Raw genomic sequence first — 21334 nt, 5'->3', positions numbered from 1 at the left:
GTTCTTTGGAACCTCCCTGTTATTTCCAAGTTTAGAAAGTTAACTTTTAGAGAGTTCTCCAGAAATAATTTTAATACTTTTGCATAAAATTCATGAATATCTCTGTCTTTTTTGTGTTAACATTTTTCCAGTAATACACTTTATATCCATATTCTGCCTGTCTCAAGGGCCACTAATTCTGTACCTTCACTGAGTAAAACATGGAAGAAATCCAAAGAGAGGTAACTTGAGTCATACTTTTCAAGAAACACCACATATATTTTGTTGGTTTTGAGATAAGATGACTTCCCAGACCCTGCTCTGTTCTTCCAGTGGCTCCTCTCCACACATTCCCAAGTCATGCACAGTATTATTGACTTCCCCTCTTTTAGCTCCACACCTATTTTCTTTCCTCCTTCTCTCCCCAAGCTATCCTTGACATGCTGTACCTGTATTCTCAGGCCATAAGGGGTGTTTTAGGAACATGTCATTCTGAATAACTAATCAGCAAGAGAAGAAGACTAGGAAGCAACAGACATGTCACTCAAACACCTTCATGCCATCTTCTCCCCTGTAGTATTGTGCAGGCAGCAGAGCTCCAGTGTTTATACCAAGCTTTTATGAGAGGGTGGAAGGTGAAGTGAAGAGGGTCCAAACCAACCTCTGTTATAATGGCTTTTTGCTCCTTGACTCTCTTGGCTTCTTCTGAACATTGTTCAAGGCTGAAGACTTTGGAAAGAGGCAGTGGTTTTCCACTTCGGCACAGAATGGCTTGGCACGTCCCCACATTGGCCACCGTCAGAGAAAAGTTGCTGGCTGGATCAGCCACATCATGACGAATATAGCAAAGAACAGCAGAGGAACCCAGCTTCTGCCCAGCCATGCCCAGCTTCCTGTTGGAGAAGAATGTGTAGGAAGGCTCCAGACTCCAGTGACAGGCATTCTGGAGGACTGCCTCACCCCACCTAACACGTTAAGTGATATACCTATGCAGGTCCCACCAGGACCAGCTTGCTCACTGTCCTACCTGTGGGAGACCAAGAAGGTGTTGGACATGAACATGGTGTCTGACTGCTGTACCTCCTCCAGGAGCACATCGGCCATGGTGCACTGCAGCAAGCGTGGCAGCTCCTCATTCTTGTCACCATCAAACATGCCATACACAGCCTCCACCCCCTCTGCAAAGCTCCCCAGTGCCAGGGAGGACACACACAGCCTGTTAGAAAAGTATACAAGCAAAATTAAAGTCTCAAAAGATTATATGGTCCCCAAAACCATAGCCATCAGGCACCTCGCATGAGTGCTGTTCTCACAGGGCAACAAAGCCACTGTCCTTACATTCACTGCCTCATGAGATGTACAGCTGCAGTTCATTATTTTAACTCCCAAACCCTCCTTGACCACACTCAGGAGAGGGCCACAGGCACAGCCAGCAAGAGAAAGAAAAAGCATCTCTGCTAGGGTGGGAAGTAAAGTTCAAGTGTCCTGGGATAAGTGTGAAAACTGAGGGAAAAGGACAATGTGGAGGCTTGAGTTACCAAGACTTAGCGAGAGATCTGGAGAGACAGAGGGATGGATGAGCTCTTGAGCAAAACAAGTCTGCTTGGATGCTTCGCAGTGCATGCCGCCTAGGACCCTGAGACGACAAAGTATCAGCGTCCAGCAGACCACAATACTCACTTATTTCTTTGGCCTGCCATCTCAGATACTCCATGACTCCAGAAGGTAGAAGTGAGTGCCGAGTCTGCCGTGAGGGAGGGCTTAGCATCAATTTTCAGTGTGGTAATGTGACTACAGAGAGAGAAGAGGAGAAGTCATTCTCTCCTTGACCCCGCTGAACAGCTTGTGACCAAAGGGCCTTGTCCAGTCTAGAGTTTTAGACAGCAGCCTGCGGAGAGAACTGCACCACTGAGAAGAGGTTAAGGTCTTGGCTTTCTGGAGATGTCTGGCTGCTTATGCCAGAGACAGCTGGAAGAACCTCATACCACCTGAGAAATTGTTTGCTTGCTCTGATGATTTGGACCCAGACTTTTCCCTTTCTGCAAGACAAAAAGCTTCAGCTGCCTCAGGCAGGGCACATTATAACATTATGCAGTGCTGTGATACACACTTTACTATCCCATTTCCCCTCCTGGGAAGGGTTACTCTTCCCTGTGCAGGTCACTACTGGATTGGCACCTCCGTGGCTCACCTGAAGATGTCCAGTGTCTTGTGTTCCAGCACCAGGTTTGTGTTTCCGCTTAGGTCCAACTCTTGCAAAGCACCTGGCAGTGCCTCGGGGATTAGGATTTCAGTTAACTCATTGCAGCTCAAGTCCACAAACTGCAGTATCAAACAAAGCACAATGACAAAGAAAATATTCTCTGTTCTCTCATGTGATCAGTTACTCCAGTATTCCTCCAGCCATCATATGACCCCACTACTGATTGTATCGCACAAACAGGTAATGAAAATGGGTCTGACCTATCAGTAGAAGAACAATCTATAAGCAGCAAATACTTATAACCTGCAATAGCCAGGACTCCAATACTGAAAGAATAGGTCACGCTAAAACATAATAGAAGGCCTATATATATAAACCTGCCTGGCTATATAACACTCCCTACTGTCTCAAATGGTGAACAGAAATACACCAAGTCAGAGACAGATGGTAAAGACGAATGACAGATAAGCCATCTTTGATCAACTCTGAAAGGCAAGAGCTCTAGAATGCATATTCTGTGCCCTCTTCTCAGGTTGACCAAGCAAAATGCTGGGATCTCCAGTTCCTCTCCCAGCAGTTATTCTTCATTCTCCAACCCAAACTTTCCCCTGATACCTCTTTACCTTCTATGTAAGAATACCTGAATACAGGGCAAATGCAGGATCTCTGGGAAGATGCTGATTTCATTAGAGTGTGCAATAAGTGTACGAAGTAGCTTGCAGTTTGCCACTGTTGTGGGAATTGTTTTCAGTTTGTTGCCACTCAGATTCAGCTCTTCCAAGTGCTCCAGCTTACTGAGTTTGCTGAAAGAGAAACAAAAGAATACTATATCTTATATTCACTTTCTGAATCTGTAGATAAGGTATCCATAGACACTGACCTTTGAGCTACATTTTTAATTTATTGATAGACAATCAAGAGTCCCAAGAGATGATCTAATAAGAGCTCAGGGTCCCCAAGCTTGGCTTAGATTTATACAAGACAGATCCCTTCACCCCTGATTTTTAGAGAACTAAAGGAGAAGATTGTACTGTCTTAATTTTAAAACTGGCAAAAAAAAGCTAAGCTGTGTCAGTGTACTTTGGAGGAATAAACAGATTTACACAAAGTGGTTGTTTAGCCTGACCAGTACCCAGTAGAATCATGGCAAAGCTTGCACAGATGCAATCAATGTCAAATTAATTGTGCTGAAATAATTAATTTTAAAAAACCCTTAGATTTTTCTGCTCATGTGACAGAATTTGCTGGGCTTTATGAGACTATAAATTAAGCTGGCACAGAAGTCTACCAGTGTAGCACTAGCTCTCTACTGTATTCCAAAGAAAATATATTTGATACCCCAAAACTGGATTGCAGAAGATACTGAAAAGTAATAATGAATTAAGAATTCAGTGGTAAGTCCTTCTAGTGGGGTTTTGTGGAGGGGCACTTTTGATTCAATGACAGTCAATAGATCAGTGATTAATAGCCACTCACCAAATTATACCTAGTAAAATTTGCAGATAAAAAATATGGTGGAATCTTAGTTTCAACATACAGTAATATGAACTATTTGGTAACATCAACTTAAGAGCACATGATTTAGATTAATTAAGTAATGCATATAGGAACTTGTACAAGTCACAACTACAGAGGAAACAATCCTCAGAGACATGATTCTGAAAAAGGCTCGAGTCAGATGAACAGGTACTCAGAACAGAACAGTGTAAAAAGATGTCACCAGAAGGGAACTCAAGTAGATGCTTGCAACCAACATTATCTGCTTATGATTTTCAGTAGAGCAGTGTGCAAGTTCTGCTGTCTACATAGCCACAAAATCATTGAGAATTTGGAAAGGATTCAGAGGGCAGCCCCCCTGCCTCCCCCCCCCCATGCTAAGAAACTAAAAAAGGCTGAGTATATTTATCATTATGCATAGACAGCTGAAGTCTTCTTCAGCTACACTTGGAAAATTATGGAATGGTTTGGGTTGGAAGGGACCTTTAAAGATCTAGTTCAGCCCCCCCGCCCCGGGGTTGTGGGGCAGGGCCATTTTTCACTAGACCAGTGTCTCACCACCCTCATTGTAAAACATTTCTTCCCTATATCAAATCTAAATCTACCTTCTTTCAGTTTAAAACCATTGCCCCTTGTCCTGTCACTACAGGCCTTGGTAAAAAGTCTCTCTGCGCCTTTCTTATAAGACCCCTTTATACATTGAAAGGCTGCAAAAAGGTCTTCCCGAAGCCTTCTCCTCTCCAGGCTGAACAATCCCAACTCTCTGGCTTTCTTCATGGGGGAGGTGTTCCAGCCACCTGATCATTTACATGGCCCTCCTCTGGAGGGGCCTTTCTTGTACTGGAGACTCTAGAACTCGATGCAAGTGCTCCAGGTGGGGCCTCATGAGAATGGAGTAGAGGGGGAGAATCCCCTCCCTCCACTCGCTGCCAACACTTCTTTGCTTTGACACTGACTCACGTACAATTGTGGTAAGGCAGGTGACATACTCCTGGTGAGCACTATCTCATCCACCAGCCTTACTTAATTACCTTGCAGGAAAAGTCTGTAGGTTGTTGTTTGCCAGATGCAGGATCCGTAGGCTTGGGTGTCCCACCAAGACAGGGATGCATTGATCTGTGAGGTTATTATTGGTCAAGTAAAGCAGCTGCAGCATGCTCAGACTCTCCTCCCCTGTATATGCAGGGGGCAAGGACTCCAGGCTGTTTGCAGAGGCATTCAGGTACCTGAGGCTAACCATAGCAAGTGCAAAAATCAGACTTCATATCATCTAAACCACTCCATTCATAGCAGGAAAAGGAGCTATACAAATGCCAGTGTGGACAGAGAAACAGCATTAGACAGTAGGCCAGACAACACAGTGTAACGTCCCTACTTGCATTGAGTTTTATGAGTCTACTAATGACTTATGAACTATACAGCACTGCAGATGCACATAGCATTTTACAGTAAACAGTGAGTACTGAAGAGCCTGTGGGGAGGGTGGGTAAAACTTGTGGAAGCAGACTACATAAACTCTTATTCAGAATCTTTAAAAGAAGGGTTGACTCATGTCTGAAAAGACAGTTATGCATGGTTGTTCATTTCCCAGGGTGTCTCTCACTGTTCTCCAATGACCTTATGTACTTTCTGCTTTAATGCCTGAAAATCTGTATGGCTTCTTCCTTTGTACCTGAATTTATGCACTACTTTTAAAGACAAAGCTCTTCAGGCAGTAACATGATCTTAGAAACACTTGCAACTGAAGCCAATTCTTAGTTTGCCTGTTGGGTTAGGCAAGCCCGTTTTCCTGTAATTAAACAGTAACATGGACTGATTTCCTCAAATCAGCTTGATGACTTCCCTCACAGCACTTGAATTACCTCCTCATTAAACACACACCTCATTATCTCTTATACAAATGGAACCTTGCAAGGACAGTCACGCAGATGCCACTATCAGCCTTTACACCTCCAAAGGCTAACGCAGACAAAAGACACTCTCTACTGCCACTCACTTCAGAGCCTTGACAAAGAGCGTCTCCGGGAGTTTAGTCAACAGGTTGTGCTGAAGGTCCAGCACCTCCAGTGGAATGTGTTCTAGAAGAGGTGGAAGGCTCTGCAGACAGTTGTGCCCTACCATCAACTTCCGAAGGCTCAAGCTGCTGAGGATCCTAGAAAGACACAGGGTTTTCTATATCAGCTTGGTTCACTCCATACCCACAGAGTTGGAAAGGGTAGTACTTAATCCATTATAATGTGACGGTACAGCAGAGAAAAATTAAAATACATTGATCCATAAAATGTAAGCAATGACAAAGCAGAAAAACCACACATGGTAAGGTGCCTCAGCCACTCTAAATGCTTGGAAGTGTATCTACATTTCCCTCTCTGCTACTGCAGATTAGTAACTTGTGATGCAAGTCTGTCTGTGTGCATATGCCTAGCATTCTCTCAGGCAGACAAAAAAGTGAAGTCACGAAGGATGGATTTAAATGCCTATTTTCACTTGTGCTTCCCCTGTGCCAACTTAAATTCAGAGCTTTAACAGGCTGCTTAGCACTCCCGTGTTACTTCTGAGGCTGCTGTCACATTCTCCAGAATTGAGTGCTTACTGAAGGAAAAGGGCTCTAACCCCATGAACTGCAGAGAATTGCTTGCAGGAATTTTGAGAAAGGATATCTGAACACATCTGGACATAGCCTAGAACTTGGGTGAGGTGGTAATTTGGGACTATATTCTCAGAGCCCTGTACAGAACAGCTTTGAAGCATGAAATGCTAAAGCTGCACTAGTGCACTACTCCATGCAGGCCAATTAATTCAGTTTCTTTCTGTATGCTGTGACTTCTCAAAGCTAATTATACTGGGGAAAAAAAGGCCATTCAAATATAGATAAACCAATTTCCTTATTCAAGCTGACTCATCCAGAGCTGGGTTGGATATCTCCACTCAACACTGTTGCACATCACTTTGACACAATTCTGTTTTCGGATAACTAAGTGTAAAAGACAAGTTCACCATGAACTGTATCTCCTTGTGTGAAGCTCTTTAAGCTTTAGTCTGCTGGATTAACCTGATAAATGGCTGAAAGTCAACACTGGCAAAGTTCTAACCATACACAAGACATACTTACAGTGTTGATGACAAAGACATACTGGAAGAGATCCCCAATGGATACAGTAAATTCCAGCACTTGGGAAAAGGCTTAGATTTCTTTTTATACTATATATTTCTGTGTCTGAATGCTACAGGTTGTTTTTGCATAACATACTTAAAATTTGGTCTTTTTCATCCATTGGCATGCCTAAAATTCTTTTCTAAGTTCTCATTATCACATCCTTATTACATCCTTTTCTTACTTTTGATGTATACAGTCTTGTCTCTGACAACCATTGTAATGTCCCTACACCTGCTGCTTTAACTGTGTGAGCCTGCTCTCTGCATTTCACAGAATCACTAGGTTGGAAAGGATCTTCAAGATCATCAAGTCCAACCATTAATCCAGCGCCACCATGTCCCCTAAACCATGTCTTGAAGTGCCACATCCACACATTTTTTGAACACTTCCAGAGATGGCGACTCCACCACCTCCCTGGGCAGCCCGTTCCAATGCCTGACCACTCTCTCAGTGAAGAAATTTTTCCTAATATCCAATCTAAACCTCCCCTGGCATAACTTGAGGCCATTTCCTCTTGTCCCATCACTAGTTACTTGGGAGAAGAGACCAACACCCTCGTCACCACAACCCCCTTTCAGGTAGTTGTAGAGAGCGATAAGGTCTCCCCTCAGCCTCCTCTTCTCCAGACTAAACAACCCCAGTTCCCTCAGCCGCTCCTCACAAGACTTGTGCTCAAGACCCCTCACCAGCTTCGTTGCCCTTCTCTGGACACGCTCCAGCACCTCAACATCCTTCTTGTAGTGAGGGGCCCAAAACTGAACACAGTATTCAAGGTGCGGCCTCACCAGTGCCGAGTACAGGGGCACAATCACTTCCCTGCTCCTGCTGGCCACACTATTTCTGATACAGGCCTCACTGTAATCCACCCTTGTGTTCAACTTTAATACAGCTTACCCTAGATATTGTGTCATAGAATGGTTTGGGTGGGAAGGGACCTTTCAACGTCATCTAGTCCAAGCCCCTGCCATGAGCGGGGACATGTTCAATTCAATCAGGTTGCTCAGAGTCCCGTCCAACCTGACTTGGGCCGTGGCCAGGGGTGGGGCATCTACCACCTCTCTGGGCAACCTGGGCCAGGGTTTCACCACCCTCATGGTCAAAAATTTCTTCCTTTTATCTAGTCAAAATCTGTCCTCTTTTAGTTTAAGACCATTACCCCTTGTCTTATCACTACAGGCCCTGATAAAAAGCCTGTCCCCATCTTTCTTATAAGCCCCCTTTAGGTACTGGCAGGCTGCAATAAGGTCTCCCCAGAGCCTTCTCTTCTCCAGGCTGAACAACTCCAACTCTCTCAGTCTTTCTTCATAGGCGGTGTGTTCCATCCCTCGGATCATTTTGGTGGCCCTCCTCTGGATGCACTCCAACAGGTCCATATCTGTCCTGTGCTGAGGGCTCCAGAGCACTGCAGGTCAGGTCTCACCAAAGTGGAGTAGAGGGGCAGAATCACCTCCCTCCACCTGCTGGCCACGCTGCTTTTGATGAAGCCCAGGATACAGTTGGCCTTCTGGGCTGCAAGTGTGTCTCATTCATTACAATCACACCTCCAACAAACACACTTGTTAGGCTAAGAACATTTGTGCTTTGCTTCTTCCCATGATATCCCTGGTACCTTGGAGAAGTCATTATAAATATCTGCAAAATCATATTAGTTCTTGGCTCCCTTTTACCACATTTCTGCAGAAACTGAAAGGGAAACAGGGAGAAAGGCTTTGGCTGATGATGTGTTGTGAAAGTTACCTTGATCAGCTGTATCGTATCTCTGTGATATCTCCCTATGAAAGGTAACAGATGAAACCTCTGCAGGGCAATGAAAGGCATATTAGGGCCTCACCTATGACCTGTGTTCACAGACACTATAGTAACACAAATAAATCATAGCAGTGTGTTCTACTTCAGGTGACAACAGCTGCAGTAGAAGCCAGAAGCATAGGATGAAATTACCTGGCCCCTGTTATTCAAGAAGCTGATTTGGAAGCCAGTTCTTCCCAACATTTGAATACAGAGTATTTTCAATGCTGCACAGAGAAAGTAAGTGGATTATATCTCTGCACAAGGAATAAAGCAACTGGAATAGCACTGCTTCTCTCTCCCCAGTCAGCTCACCATAGAAGAAAGCTCAGCTCTGTATAAGAAGAAAGTTTGCTGACCTCGATGGAAGCTCCACAAGGAAGTTGTAGCTCACATCCAAAACTTCCAGTTTCTTTGCTTCACAGGCCCAGTCTGGGACACACTGCAGTTGATTGCTGAGAAAAGCAAGGGGGAAAAGTTAGACACCAGCAGTCCATATAGAACATACCCTGTCTGAATGCTGCATGACATTAGTGACAGCCAAACCAAAAACAATAGGCAGAAAATGAACAATATCTGAGCTAGGTCATGTGGAATTTATCTCATGGCTAGCTGTGTAATGCAAACTGAGCTGGTGCCTGATTGCTAGAACATACCAATGCAAGGATCATCAGGCTTTTTGTTTACAGCACTGACATCAGCAGAACAGGCCACCCTACACTATCCTGCTATCATGCGTCAACCTGGAACTGAAGCAAAAGGTGATCACGTCCTCTGGGCATCCTATCCTACAGGTCTCACAATGCTGCTCGCTCCAAGGGCAGAAAAAGGCAATGAAGCCAACAGCAGAGATCACTGACAGCTACTCTAAATGCCTGCTCTACAGAGTCTCACCATTCAGCCCAGTAAGCTGCCACAAATTCAGTCGTCCCTGCTTGGCTTTTTTTTCCTGATTAGAGCCTACAGCCGAAGGACAGCCAGTCACCAAGACAGGTCACACTGATTCAGAGGGGCTTCTGGTCTGGGAAACTTTAACCATTCTTCAGCACTGGGCTTTCCAGTTCTACTGTGAAGACAGAGTGCCTTCCCTCAGTTGCTCTCAACTCTTTCAAAAGCTTAAAATCTCCAGAACATTTCTGCAGAAAACAGGAAAGCTGTCCAGATACTTGCTTTATATTCTGTGGTATATAGTCACTTACTGAGAGAGTTCTAGACATGTCAGATGACCAGGAACCGGATAAATATTGATAGCTGTCAGACCTGATGAAGTAAAGCAAATAATTATGACTGCAAAGCTTCAGAGGGAAAACAGCAGAGAAGCAGACAAGACTAACTAGCAAGTGAGACTCATAGTCTTACTTTATTGATACTCAAGGTCTCTACTCATCCCTCCCAAGACAGAGTTCACGCTTCATCATCTGTTATATGGTACTACAGCTTCTCACTATCCCGTTTCTCCATCTGCCACGTGCGGCACCAGAACAAAGGAGAACTGTACTTCTATTTGTGGACTCCCAAACAGATCTCACTGGAAGAGGAATTACTTGGACAGTAACTCAACCCCACAACCTCCCCCTGTTACACAGCCTGCACACACATGCATGTGTGATCCTTAGGAGCTGACCCCAGAAGACCCATCACATATGGTCTCACTACTGTAACATCAGTGTAACTTTTTTTTTGGGGGGGGTGTAGGCGAAGGGCTGTTTTCCTTTGTTCCCATGGCTTGAAGGAAGAAGGCAGGTGACGAAGGCAGAGACACATACAGTTGCTGTTGGCATAGAGGGCCCGAAGGGAGAAGCCACTCAGCGTCAACTCTTTCAGCTTATTCCGCTCGCAGTGCAGCTGCTCCAGGCTGCCCAAGGAGCTCAGATCCAGATCTGTTATCTGATTGTCTCTTAAATCCATGTAAGTCACAGATCTGTTCCCCTCCAGAGTGTCAGCTGCTGCTCTCTTCAGGTTGTTCAGCCTAAACAGAACAGAGATAAAGAGTTACAAAGTCAGAAAATAGGACACTGAACACTGGACATCAGTAAGAAGAAAGAAGAGGAAAGGAAAGAGTTCCGGCGAAGGCTAATGCCAAAAGTGAGCACAGCAAAACAGGAGAGGAGCAATGGGGGATTTCAGGCAGCAAATACAAAGAAAAACATCTCCTCTGTCAGTGTTGCTATGGGAAACCACGTTACTCATTCCCCAATGCCTAAGGGATTCTGAAGATCAGTCTAGAAATCAGAAGCCAGGCTAAGGGCTAGCTACTTTGCACTGACACAGGAAGCTAATGCAGAGACTAGATACTGGACTGCTTTGCCACAGACAAAACATTCTTTGTCCCATTCTGAGAGTTTTGCTGTAGGCAGCCTGAAGAATCAGGATCACATCTTGGGGGAGGCAAAAAAGTGTAGGAGACATCAAAGAGCTATCAGCATATCAAAAGAGGAAACACTCAGTGGCTTCAGGCATTGCTCAGTCAACCTTGTTTCTCTAAGTGAATTCTGCACACCCTCAGCAACAGAACTCCCTAAAAGCTACAGAATAAAAAAAAAAATTACACCTAGTTTACTGCAAAATATACTAGAAGTTACACAGCTCCTCTGCTCCAAATGGAAAGTAGCAATCTGGTTCATATACGTATGCAAGTTTCCACCCCTCTGCCCCTTACCTCAGGTCCACACTTTTGATGTGACTCATACGGTTCAGCACTGCAAGGTCCAGGGTCTCTAGCAAGTTCCCTGCCAGGGACAGTTTGTCTAAGATTACAAGTTTCTCACAAATTGCTGGCAGTTCACAGAAATTATTGAAGGAAAGCCCAAGACAGCTGAGCTGTTGCAGACTTCCCAGTTCTTCTGGTAAGGACGTGAGGAAATTCCCATCAAGCCAGAAGGTCTGGAGACTGCAGCAGTAAAAGACAATGGAGAATAATTCATCAAAGAATAGAGAACATTATATTTAGCATTTTCAGTGAATTTCCTCATATAGCTAGCTGGTCTCAGTGTGGTTATTTTTTAAGGGTACCCGACAGCTAATTCCATTCTTATACACATAAAATTACTGGAGTACTTTTATTACACAAGTAATAGGCTTGGAACTGCATGTACATACATGCAATACCAAACAGTTGCTAAATTATTTTGGAGGTAAACTTCCAGTTGTGCTAACGATTGTAAGTTAACATAAGCAAAATACAAATCAGAACTTATGTTGTAAATGAAATATATTTACTTGATCACTTGGTTTTCTACAAATTAAGAATTTCTCACTTAGCATGCTGGACAATCTTTAAAAGACCTATGACAAACTAAAACCAGAAACGACAGCAGTAACAGTACACACCTGTCTCATAAGGAACAATAAAAATCAACTGCACCTTCATCATCCATTCACTGGAATCTCATATCACTATTACGGCACTTATTCACATCTATGGCACTTATGGCACAGCTTAATCACAATTCCTAACCACGCTAACGCACTGGTAACAGATTTTTACATTCTAGTTGTCCTTTCAGACACTCAGAGAAGAACAGGGTAGCTTTCTGTTGCAAGACGAATTATTTTAAAGTTTGCATGGATTTGCAGCAGATGCAAAGAGAACAAGATGCATTCAAATTTACATAAAAATTGGAGATAAATCTGCAAGAAATCATACAAGCCACCCCAAAGTAAAAAAAAAACCCAACAAAAAACACCCCAAACCCAAAAAACAACCCCCCAAAACACATACCCCACAGAGGACATAAAAAGCTTCAAGTTTACTAAACTTTAAGTGAGAGTATATTCATATGCTTGGAAGCCTTCATGTTTACTCTAGTTCAGCAAGGTGGTCACTGTGATTCAAGGCATCATAACTGACTGTTAAGTGTCTTCCTAGACCACTCCAAAATAGGCAAAATTAATTAATCTCCTCTATTAGAAAACTGATTTACACTAATATATGTTACATAGCTAGTAGAATAGGCAGGAAGTCACAAATGATGAATGATAACTTGCTATATACCAGTGACTTAAAATGGCAACTGTAAGAACATACTGTGATACCTTCATTTTCAGGGAAAAACAAACCTTATTGGACATCTTGGTTCTTGACCTTCTGGCTGGAGTCAAATGCATCATTCAGTCTTCGTGAGCAGAACAGGCTGCCCCAGTACTCATACTTTCATATGAAGTACCTTCACATCAGCTGTGCTCAACCAAAGCACCAAAGATGTTTATGACCACACATAATAAGAATATACTCACTTCAACAGTTTGCCAATCTGTCTTGGCAAGTAACGAAGTCCATTACAGGAAATATTAAGCTCTGTCAGAGTAGAGATCCCGCACAATGATACAGGAAACTCTCCCAGTCTATTATGAGACAGGTTCAGGCTCTTCAACTGAGAAAACCTATTGGAAAGAATACTAGTTCATTCACAAACCTCCGTGACCTCAAAGCAAAAACATACAAAAACAGTCACAAAGAATTTTTAAGTCTTTGTACACTGGCAATACAGTCAGCTAACTCATTATGGGGGTTTCTGCACAAATATGGTTTTAAGTCACTGATATTTTGCATCTCAGTAGTAATACTGAAAGTAATCAAGTGCCACAGTTTTACTGCAGAAATTGGTAACACCCTTCTACCCTGATTCCTGACAGGCTTCCTCCTAGTGACTGTTACTGAGATTAAGGAGACTAAGAATACTCAGTTCAAAAAATTTACCTTCAAAGAATTATTTAGAGTAACAGTCTACAATTATGCAGCTTGGGAAAACAGTAGCTGAAAACATTAACTGGAACTGTTCTGAGAATGCATCTGAAGAGGGGAATACCCTTTTCAAGCTCAGGACAACAGAAGGCCTAGCACAGCTGTAAAGCGAAAACCAGGAAAGCGCTGACTTCACACTGGGAAGCCCCAGGACCTGCACCCAGAGGTCCTTGGGAGAGATTCCATGTCCACAGTGCCACTTCCTTGGCAGACAGTACCACAGGTACAGCCACGCAAGGACTGACATAGCCCTGAGTCACTATGGCCCCACCTGTGCTTAACAGATGGTTGCCTCTTCCAGCTCCTTCTATCCCCGTGCTAGGGCCAAATGGAGAGAAGAAACTGAGCATGGGCTGGGGTAATATGCAAGAGGTTCTTCTCAAAGAGCTCCTACCTCTTTCTACAGAAAACAACAGTATTTTTCCCCAAATAATAAACTCCCCATACCAAATTGGAACCATCAGAAATTAATTCAGTGGGGAAATTAATATCATACTTTTATAAGACAATTGTGAATTTACCAGAGGAGTACTTCTCGGAAACATACAGTTCATTCACCTGCTCCACCTACCATGCTTTCTGCTAGGCAATGGAGCGTAGCTCTTATTTTGAGGCAAATGTTTCAACACAGGTAACAAAAACAAGGCTAATTAGGTTGAGGGAGCTATATTACTGCTAGCTTGAGATGTCTTGAAGTATAAGATGGAAAGGTTTTGGAATTTTTTCTCTTTTATAGCGACTCCTTTTTCGGATTCAGAATACTTGGAATGATCTCTGGACGAACTATACATTATATTTCTCCATTTTTCTTTACAATCTTGGGGGAGATGTGTTTTTTTTTTAAAAGAGGGAGCACATCTGAAACTTGGACATGGGTTGTTTGCTTTGAGAAAGGACCCTGTCATATGAATAAGGACATAGGCATTTTATGTTTGCCGCAGCCACAGACTCCCTTGTAATGCAACTGAAAGCCAAAGAGAAAGATGCGGTAACAGCCTTCCTAACGGGAAGGTATTGTATGATGCAAAGATCTAACAACGATAAAAAAATCAGGAACTTGCACACAGAACTTCACAATAATAATGGAAAAGAAGGAAACAATGAGGATAAACCTACAGATTTGAACTTTCTCACTGACTGGTTCAACTTTAAGAGATTCAGGACTGACCACAGTTCTCAGGTTTTGGAATCAGGAAATGCTTTAATGAAACTGCTTTCTCCAGAGTTCTACAATGGCTTTTTCTATGGCACCTGTCCTTAACACCAAGCAGCTCTTCCTCTGTCATTAGCAGCATGTAGTGAGAAGCTGCCCCAAAAGGCATGGCACTTAACACAACAGCATAACCAATTTTCAGAATCCAACCCTCTGCAACAATATCTAAGCAAACACAAAAGGAAGTATAAAAGTTTCCAAAAGCTGGAGGGAAACTGGTACATGACACAGCTTGGTCTGAGACTCCTCAAGCAGACTGTCATATTCCATGGGGAGAACAATACTGAAGAGCCTTTTGAGTTCCCCTTCTGTTCCTTCTCCTTTGCCCCAATATTCTCAAGCAGAAGGGATGTAGGAATGGAATGCAAACCCAACTCTCATTCAGTTGTATCCATGAACCACGTATTATAGGGAATGAGAATCCTGAAATCATTACGGCTCCTTAAGTTTTGGTCTGTGCTCTCACAGGGCATATTGAGATTACAGCCAAGAGGTATGGAAACACAGCAACAAAACCTCAATGGGATGACCATCCTCTGTTCAGCAGCCCAAACTGGTGCTGGCCTGAAACATTCCCAATTTAATGCAACATCCTGTCCTGCTGCCAAAACAATCCTGTACAACTCTGTATCAACTAGCTAGAATGGTGGTAACAGACATGGGTATTTATACATATATGTGTATGTGCACACACATACACTTATCAACGAAGATCAGACTTCATAATGTTTTCCAGAAAAAGGAGATACTTGAAAGGCAGTATGTTGCATAAAACATAAGCTAGGAGACATAACAAAACAGGTCGGGTTATTTAATTTCCTTTGCTTAACATTTCCCCTTTAGTTAATTATTTTTGTTCCATTATTATAGCTAATTAGACTCCTAGAGATTTCAAAGATTTCCTCAGAGGAAGAGACCTGGTCACTGCAAAAAATTCTGATGTTCGGAATTGCCGATCTCTAGGGCACTCATAACACCTACAGCAAGGGAGCAAGTTTCTTCATTTGGGACTGTGACCTGATAAACATCCTAAAAACCTCAGAAAGAAAATCTTTTCAAAAGGCAATGAGCAGCCTTATGTGGGCTACCTAATGCTACCTGTTTATTCAAGATTGTGTGAAGTGAGGGCTTCTTTTATGGCTTTTGTTTGTTTGAGGATTTCAGCTTCATCAGACATAGTCACTGCCAGGAAAAGAGTCGAGTTTCTGAAATGTCAGATCTCTTGTTGACTACATGCAAGGTCAAAAGAAATTTCAAGCCCCTTTGCTGATCCTGTGAACCAAGGATACCGCATTTTAGAAAATAAAGTTCCGATATGGTTTTCAACATCATACAATGTATTTGGAGAGAGAAATAGAAAGCAAAATCTTGAATTATTTTAAGCAGTTTTTCCAATAACAGAGTCTATTACAATTCAGCAGTTAGAAAACATTTAAACAAGTTTGGAATTAAACCAAAACCAGACTAGACTCTGGCCCTCAATGAAACTGCAAAGAATTCCCACAGGTGAGCAATTATTTTTGCCCTGTATACCTTCATGGATACCTAGATATCTCATTACTATGTAGGAAGAAAAATGAAATAACCTGGTAATAGGCCCCTAGAGATAAACAAAACAAAAACACAACAAAAAAACCCAATCCAAACAAAAGAAGTGCAGTTTTGCAAAGTTTCTCCAAATACATTTTTCTTAAGGTACAATGTGTTCCAAACACAAAGCCATTTGACAATATTGCCACAGGCTTCCTAATGGCTTTTGAAATTCATAGAGTAACTCCTTGAACTCTTTTTAGCATGGCTACAGTAGCTATCAACAGACTAATCTTCCTCTAGATTTTTACGGTTTTCAGGAATTTAAAAATATTTTTCTAAGACTCCTTCACTTACCTAGGATGACTACATCATGCTTCCATACCATCACACAACTGCTACTCTCTTAAAAGCAGATCATTAGAAGTTCCCAAAGCAAAGCTGGAGTCTCACGGGCCCTCTGCCAATTCCAAGTGCACATTAACATTATGAACTTACCAAAACAGGCTTTTTCAGATCTACACTTCTTCCTACAAACACTTACCCACAACAGCAGCATTATGCTTTCCACCACCATTTATTTTATACCCAAAAGTGTTCTGTTTGGCAAGCTGCCTTATATTACTATTGCATCTTGTCCATACAAATGGCATATTGCTCCACAAGGCTCATCTCAGATCAAACTTAGCACAAAAAAAAAAACAACTCCTGTGGAAGGGAGTTAAACAAGTACTGTAAATTGCTGGAAGTTTATGCCTGCCTGTGCCATTCAGTTCTACTTCCAAGCACCCTCATTTGTTAGAGCTTTCTGAAGATCAATCTTTCTACCATCCCAAGAGAATGGGCAATACACTCCCTCTCCTCTTCATCCCTGGATGCACATGTCAAGAACTCCAAATGTAAAAGAAAAATAATTCTTTGCAGACCTGCAAAGAGAGTCAAGACTCCCTGCTCCACTTGATCTCATAAAATTGTGTCGTAGGTTGAGGTAGATGACATCTTGACTGTAGAAGAGGTGCTCAGGTACTTCCTCAAGGCTGTAGCATGAAAGATCAACCATGCTAAGTCGCATAGACACAACCTGAAAAGAAGGAGGAAGCGCTGCAGCTGTGCAAGAATTTTTCACTGGAAATCTAATGGAAGGCCAAAGAATGCAAGTAGTAAACAATCTGCAAGAACATGAAAGAACCCCCTCGTACCCACCATGTAGAGTCCATGGGGTATGAGTTTATGCCATTTGCTACCTTTGTTTCTGCAAGTCCCACCACAATGATGCATATCTGGATACCAACTGGGACACACAGAAAGCCCCACTCTCTATGTGCAATAGGTGCTGCCTAAAAGGTAGACCACAAGAGAGCCAATCTAATGGAAAAACACATATCTTTGGCTGAGGAAACTCTGCTGAGAAAGCATAATCTCTGAGTGCCTCCCAAAGATGCAAGCAGCAACAGGAAGCAGTTGACTTTCCAGTTCAGACCTTTAAGGTTTACAGAACCTCTCCTTAGCCTAGCTACTTCTTCCAACTTTGTTAGCTTGTTCAGGGTATAATATTGGAAACACAACCTGTTAAATGAAAACGCTTCATAAATTAAGGTTTTGCAACATTTTGTAAAGTCTTTGCAAATATCAGATCTCCTTTCCTTAAGTATACTTTGTTTCAACATCTTTGGTGCTTCCATCCAGATATTATGCTCTGGTTTGTCCTGAACTCATGTCATAATTTTTTTATATATATATATATATATATATATATGAGGTCAAAGTGTGGTTCAGCATTAAGCTATCACCATCTGATTGTACTTTAATGTGGAGTAAGGACACAGGTCCGAACAAGCTACACTTCCCTTGCTGACTATCAGGGTAGCCCCATGCCAGCCCAGGCCACAGCTTAGGCAGATTCAAATATGGCAACAGCTGCAGTTCATAGGTCTCTACAGCTGTAAAGTCAGCCAGTCCCCGGGGTTTGCTCTAGTCACCGGTGATTAGCTACTCTCAATAGGTGCAGGGGGGTGAGAAAATGCAGAACTACTACTCAACATTGTTGCACAGGCAGAGACAAAAGAGAAGGCTAAAAGAAAACCTCTGTAGTCCTGAGCATGTAAGAAATGAAGAAACCTGGAAGGTGTCCTGGGTATTTTCTCCAGCATCATAGCTTCATCTCTGCCTGCATACCAAGCCTGCATTACGAAACCCTCCTTACCCTGTACCTAACACCCGACCTACTGCAGTCTCCAGAGCCTCACCGTGGATGCCTGTCGGTGCCACCGCTGGCACTCTGCCAGCGTCTCAAAGGAAACATGGTACGTTTGAGCTTGTGCTCCAGCTGATGTGAAAGCAAGTGTGTGCTGCCGACGTTTCATCTCTTCCACCTGCAAAGGGAGAGTTGAAAACAAAACAGTCTGCCTAAACTCCAGCAATTACAATGGATCTAAAGTCTGGGGTAAAGTATTACCGACTACCAACACCACTCCATTTTGCAGAAAACACAGTTGTAAAGTTACTGGAGAGAAACACAGAAGTAAATCATAGAATCGTCAAATCGTACAGGTCGGAAGGGACCTGTAAAGGCCATCTAGTCCAACCCCTTGCCATGAGCAGGGACATCTACAACTCTATCAGGATGCTCAGAGCCCCGTCCAACCTGACCTGGGATGAGGCCAGGGATGGGGCATCCACCACTTCTCTGGGCAACCTGGGCCAGGGTTCCACCACACTCACTGTCAAAAATTTCTTCCTTATATCTAGTCAAAATCTACCCTCTTTTAGTTTAAAACTACCCCTTGCCCTATTGCAACAGGCCCTACTAAAAGTCCCCATCTTTCTTACAAGCCCCCTTTAAGTACTGGAAGGCCAAATCCTTCTTCACATCTGGATCCACGACGTAATAATTTCCAGAATGCCTATTCAGAACATTGAAAGCTGAACTGTGTCTCTTTGTTTTATTAGCCTTAAGACTACTATCTAAGCAAAGCAAGTCGAAAGAGGTTGTACAACTCTCTGCACATGTTTACGCAGTAATTTGTTACAAAAGCCTAGATTAACCTCTTGTGGATAATACCCATCATTATAATCCCTTCTTCCTTTCTAAGCCACAGGAAGCTAACCAAGAAAAGTCTTACCTTCCCTCCAATGAGAGGCAAGATGTGCATCTTCCCTGAATGGCTATCTTTCACAGAGGACACAATGAGGCACGTACCACAGAGAATCACGAAGCGCTCTGCCCACTTGTGCAACTGGGTCTTTCCTTTCCGTACATTATAGACTCCAGAGAGCAGGATGCGATCTAACTGTTCCACCTGACATGGCTTTTCTGAAGAAAAAGGGGACATTAGCATTTACGTTCCATTTGTTCTTCATTCTCAGCTGTGAGTACAAATAGCAACACAGCTGTAACATGCAAAATCAGTTATTGTAAACAACAGGTAAAGACAAGTTGCACTTTAAAAAAAGTCTCAAGCAGAGGACAAGCAACTTCCTCAGTCAGTGCAGCAAAGTCTGATAAGCAACCACTGTACGCCTTTCAGCACATTATTATGGTTGCCATTTAGTGTGTTTTTAATTCACAGGTAATTACAGACCTTAGCAAACCTATACACGTGCCAAACATCCTTCATTCAGATACAATAGAAAAACAATTTCAAATTCTTGTTCAGTCCAGTAAAGTCACAGAAAGCATCAAATAAGTGGCTGCTACTGGGCTTTAAAGGAAGGCCTGGAAAATCAGCTACAGAAGAAAGTTCTTTCCCTGAAGATGATTCAAGTGAAAGGACACGAGCACCGACTGTTATAGCTGTGTTGTGTGCACTGCTAGCTATGACTCTAACCAGCAAAGCAGAATTCTACTTCAGCCTTCTAATGGACATACACGTAATTTTAGGTCATCCTACCTCCTTGCCCCTCTGATCTAATTTTTTTTTCAAGACAATGACCCCCAGGTGGTTTTCAAGATTCTGTCCACTCTTTATACTATCTTACTGGCTAGGAAAACTTTCCAAATAGTCACTTAATATAATATTTTAAAGAAAAGGAATAAGCCTGAGCTGATGGACTTACAAGTTTCAAGTGGAAGGAATCTCATATTAAATTTATATTTCATTTTATCCTAAATAATCCCCAAGACAGATCCTGGCAACAGGTTGTTTCTTTTACTTAGGAAAGCATCCATTTTTTGGTAAGTTGTTACTGACATGCTGCTTCTGTCTTGAACTGTCCTGCAAGTGTGAACAGCATGAACCTGCAGGTATTTATATTACCCACCTCCCCCAAAGTCAGACAGAAGAACTGAGTAGCCAACATATATGCCAGAAAATGACAAAAACTCCAATTAGATCTGCTGGAAAAATATTCTCACTATTAGTTATGCATGCCCCACTTCCAGACACAAACCACACTCTAAACTTTTATTAGGAGCAAAAAGTTAATCACTGACTGGAATACTGTTTCTCAGTTAGAAAGCAGTGTCTTCAGCTCACCAAATTTAAAGCGTTGTCTTGATGTCTATACAGGGCTGAATTTAGCTGAACTATTTGGCTGTTTATTTACAACAGTAGCTTTGTTTCAGGGATACGAAGTTTGGCATAAGATGTCCTTTAAAATGCTGAAAAGCTCTAATCATCCACAGAAAATATTGCTTGGATTTCACCAAGCTGAAAGATCAGCCCCAGACTTGTAAGAAAACAGAATTATGGGACCAAAGGTGGTATCCTACTGACTGCCACAGCAGCATTGTTCCAAGCACCAGTACTAAGAAGCTACATCAATCCTCCCGTTTCCCTATCCTCTCCGAAGCATCCACGACACGTATGTCCTAGTGCTACAGAAAACATCCAGGGGCAATGTTTAAAGACTTCTGCTCCAAAGCTGAGCTATTTCACAAATCCTCAAGCTATGTGTAAGAATGGTCTTAACCTCCAGGGACAGGCAAGTTCCTGTCACCCTTTGCAGCTCCTGAGCTTGGCCTTGAATGTCACCGCGACGATGCTTACCCCCATGCTCCAACTAGCGAGCACAGGCTTTCCCATGCAGAGCAAGGATACAAGCCATCAATAGGCAGAGCTGGCACCTCTAACAGCACAAGTTACACAAGTCCAGCTATAGCAATACAAGGAATCAAGACCATTCCCTTCCAGAGAGAGGGTGTGACCCTCTACAATTCACACGTGTCACACCTGACATAGATGAACAGTCTGATGGCCCTGGAAAGCTTCTTCCATTTGATCT

At 42.8% G+C, this 21334-nt stretch overlaps 1 protein-coding gene across 1 annotated transcript in view; it reads right to left on the bottom strand.

Moving 5' to 3' along the window:
• Positions 1-21334, bottom strand: part of PHLPP2 (PH domain and leucine rich repeat protein phosphatase 2) — a gene marked incomplete at its 3' end in the record, with an annotated part of 34985 nt that overhangs the window by 2185 nt on the left and 11466 nt on the right. The window contains exons 4-18 of the mRNA XM_082005902.1: positions 19234-19424; positions 18358-18483; positions 17038-17192; positions 12861-13007; positions 11284-11514; positions 10391-10593; positions 9824-9884; positions 8984-9079; positions 5676-5831; positions 4711-4911; positions 2823-2985; positions 2171-2301; positions 1660-1770; positions 1007-1195; positions 641-872 (exon numbers count right to left, since the gene is read on the bottom strand). Of these exons, the coding sequence (XP_081862028.1) occupies positions 641-872; positions 1007-1195; positions 1660-1770; positions 2171-2301; positions 2823-2985; positions 4711-4911; positions 5676-5831; positions 8984-9079; positions 9824-9884; positions 10391-10593; positions 11284-11514; positions 12861-13007; positions 17038-17192; positions 18358-18483; positions 19234-19424 (2393 nt within the window). The remainder of the gene's footprint in view (positions 1-640; positions 873-1006; positions 1196-1659; positions 1771-2170; positions 2302-2822; positions 2986-4710; positions 4912-5675; positions 5832-8983; positions 9080-9823; positions 9885-10390; positions 10594-11283; positions 11515-12860; positions 13008-17037; positions 17193-18357; positions 18484-19233; positions 19425-21334) is intronic.

The sequence above is a fragment of the Phaethon aethereus genome (assembly GCF_964289735.1).
Source record: "Phaethon aethereus genome assembly, chromosome: 13".
Classification (NCBI taxonomy): domain Eukaryota; kingdom Metazoa; phylum Chordata; class Aves; order Phaethontiformes; family Phaethontidae; genus Phaethon; species Phaethon aethereus.
This window is presented reverse-complemented; position numbering and strand designations above follow the sequence as displayed.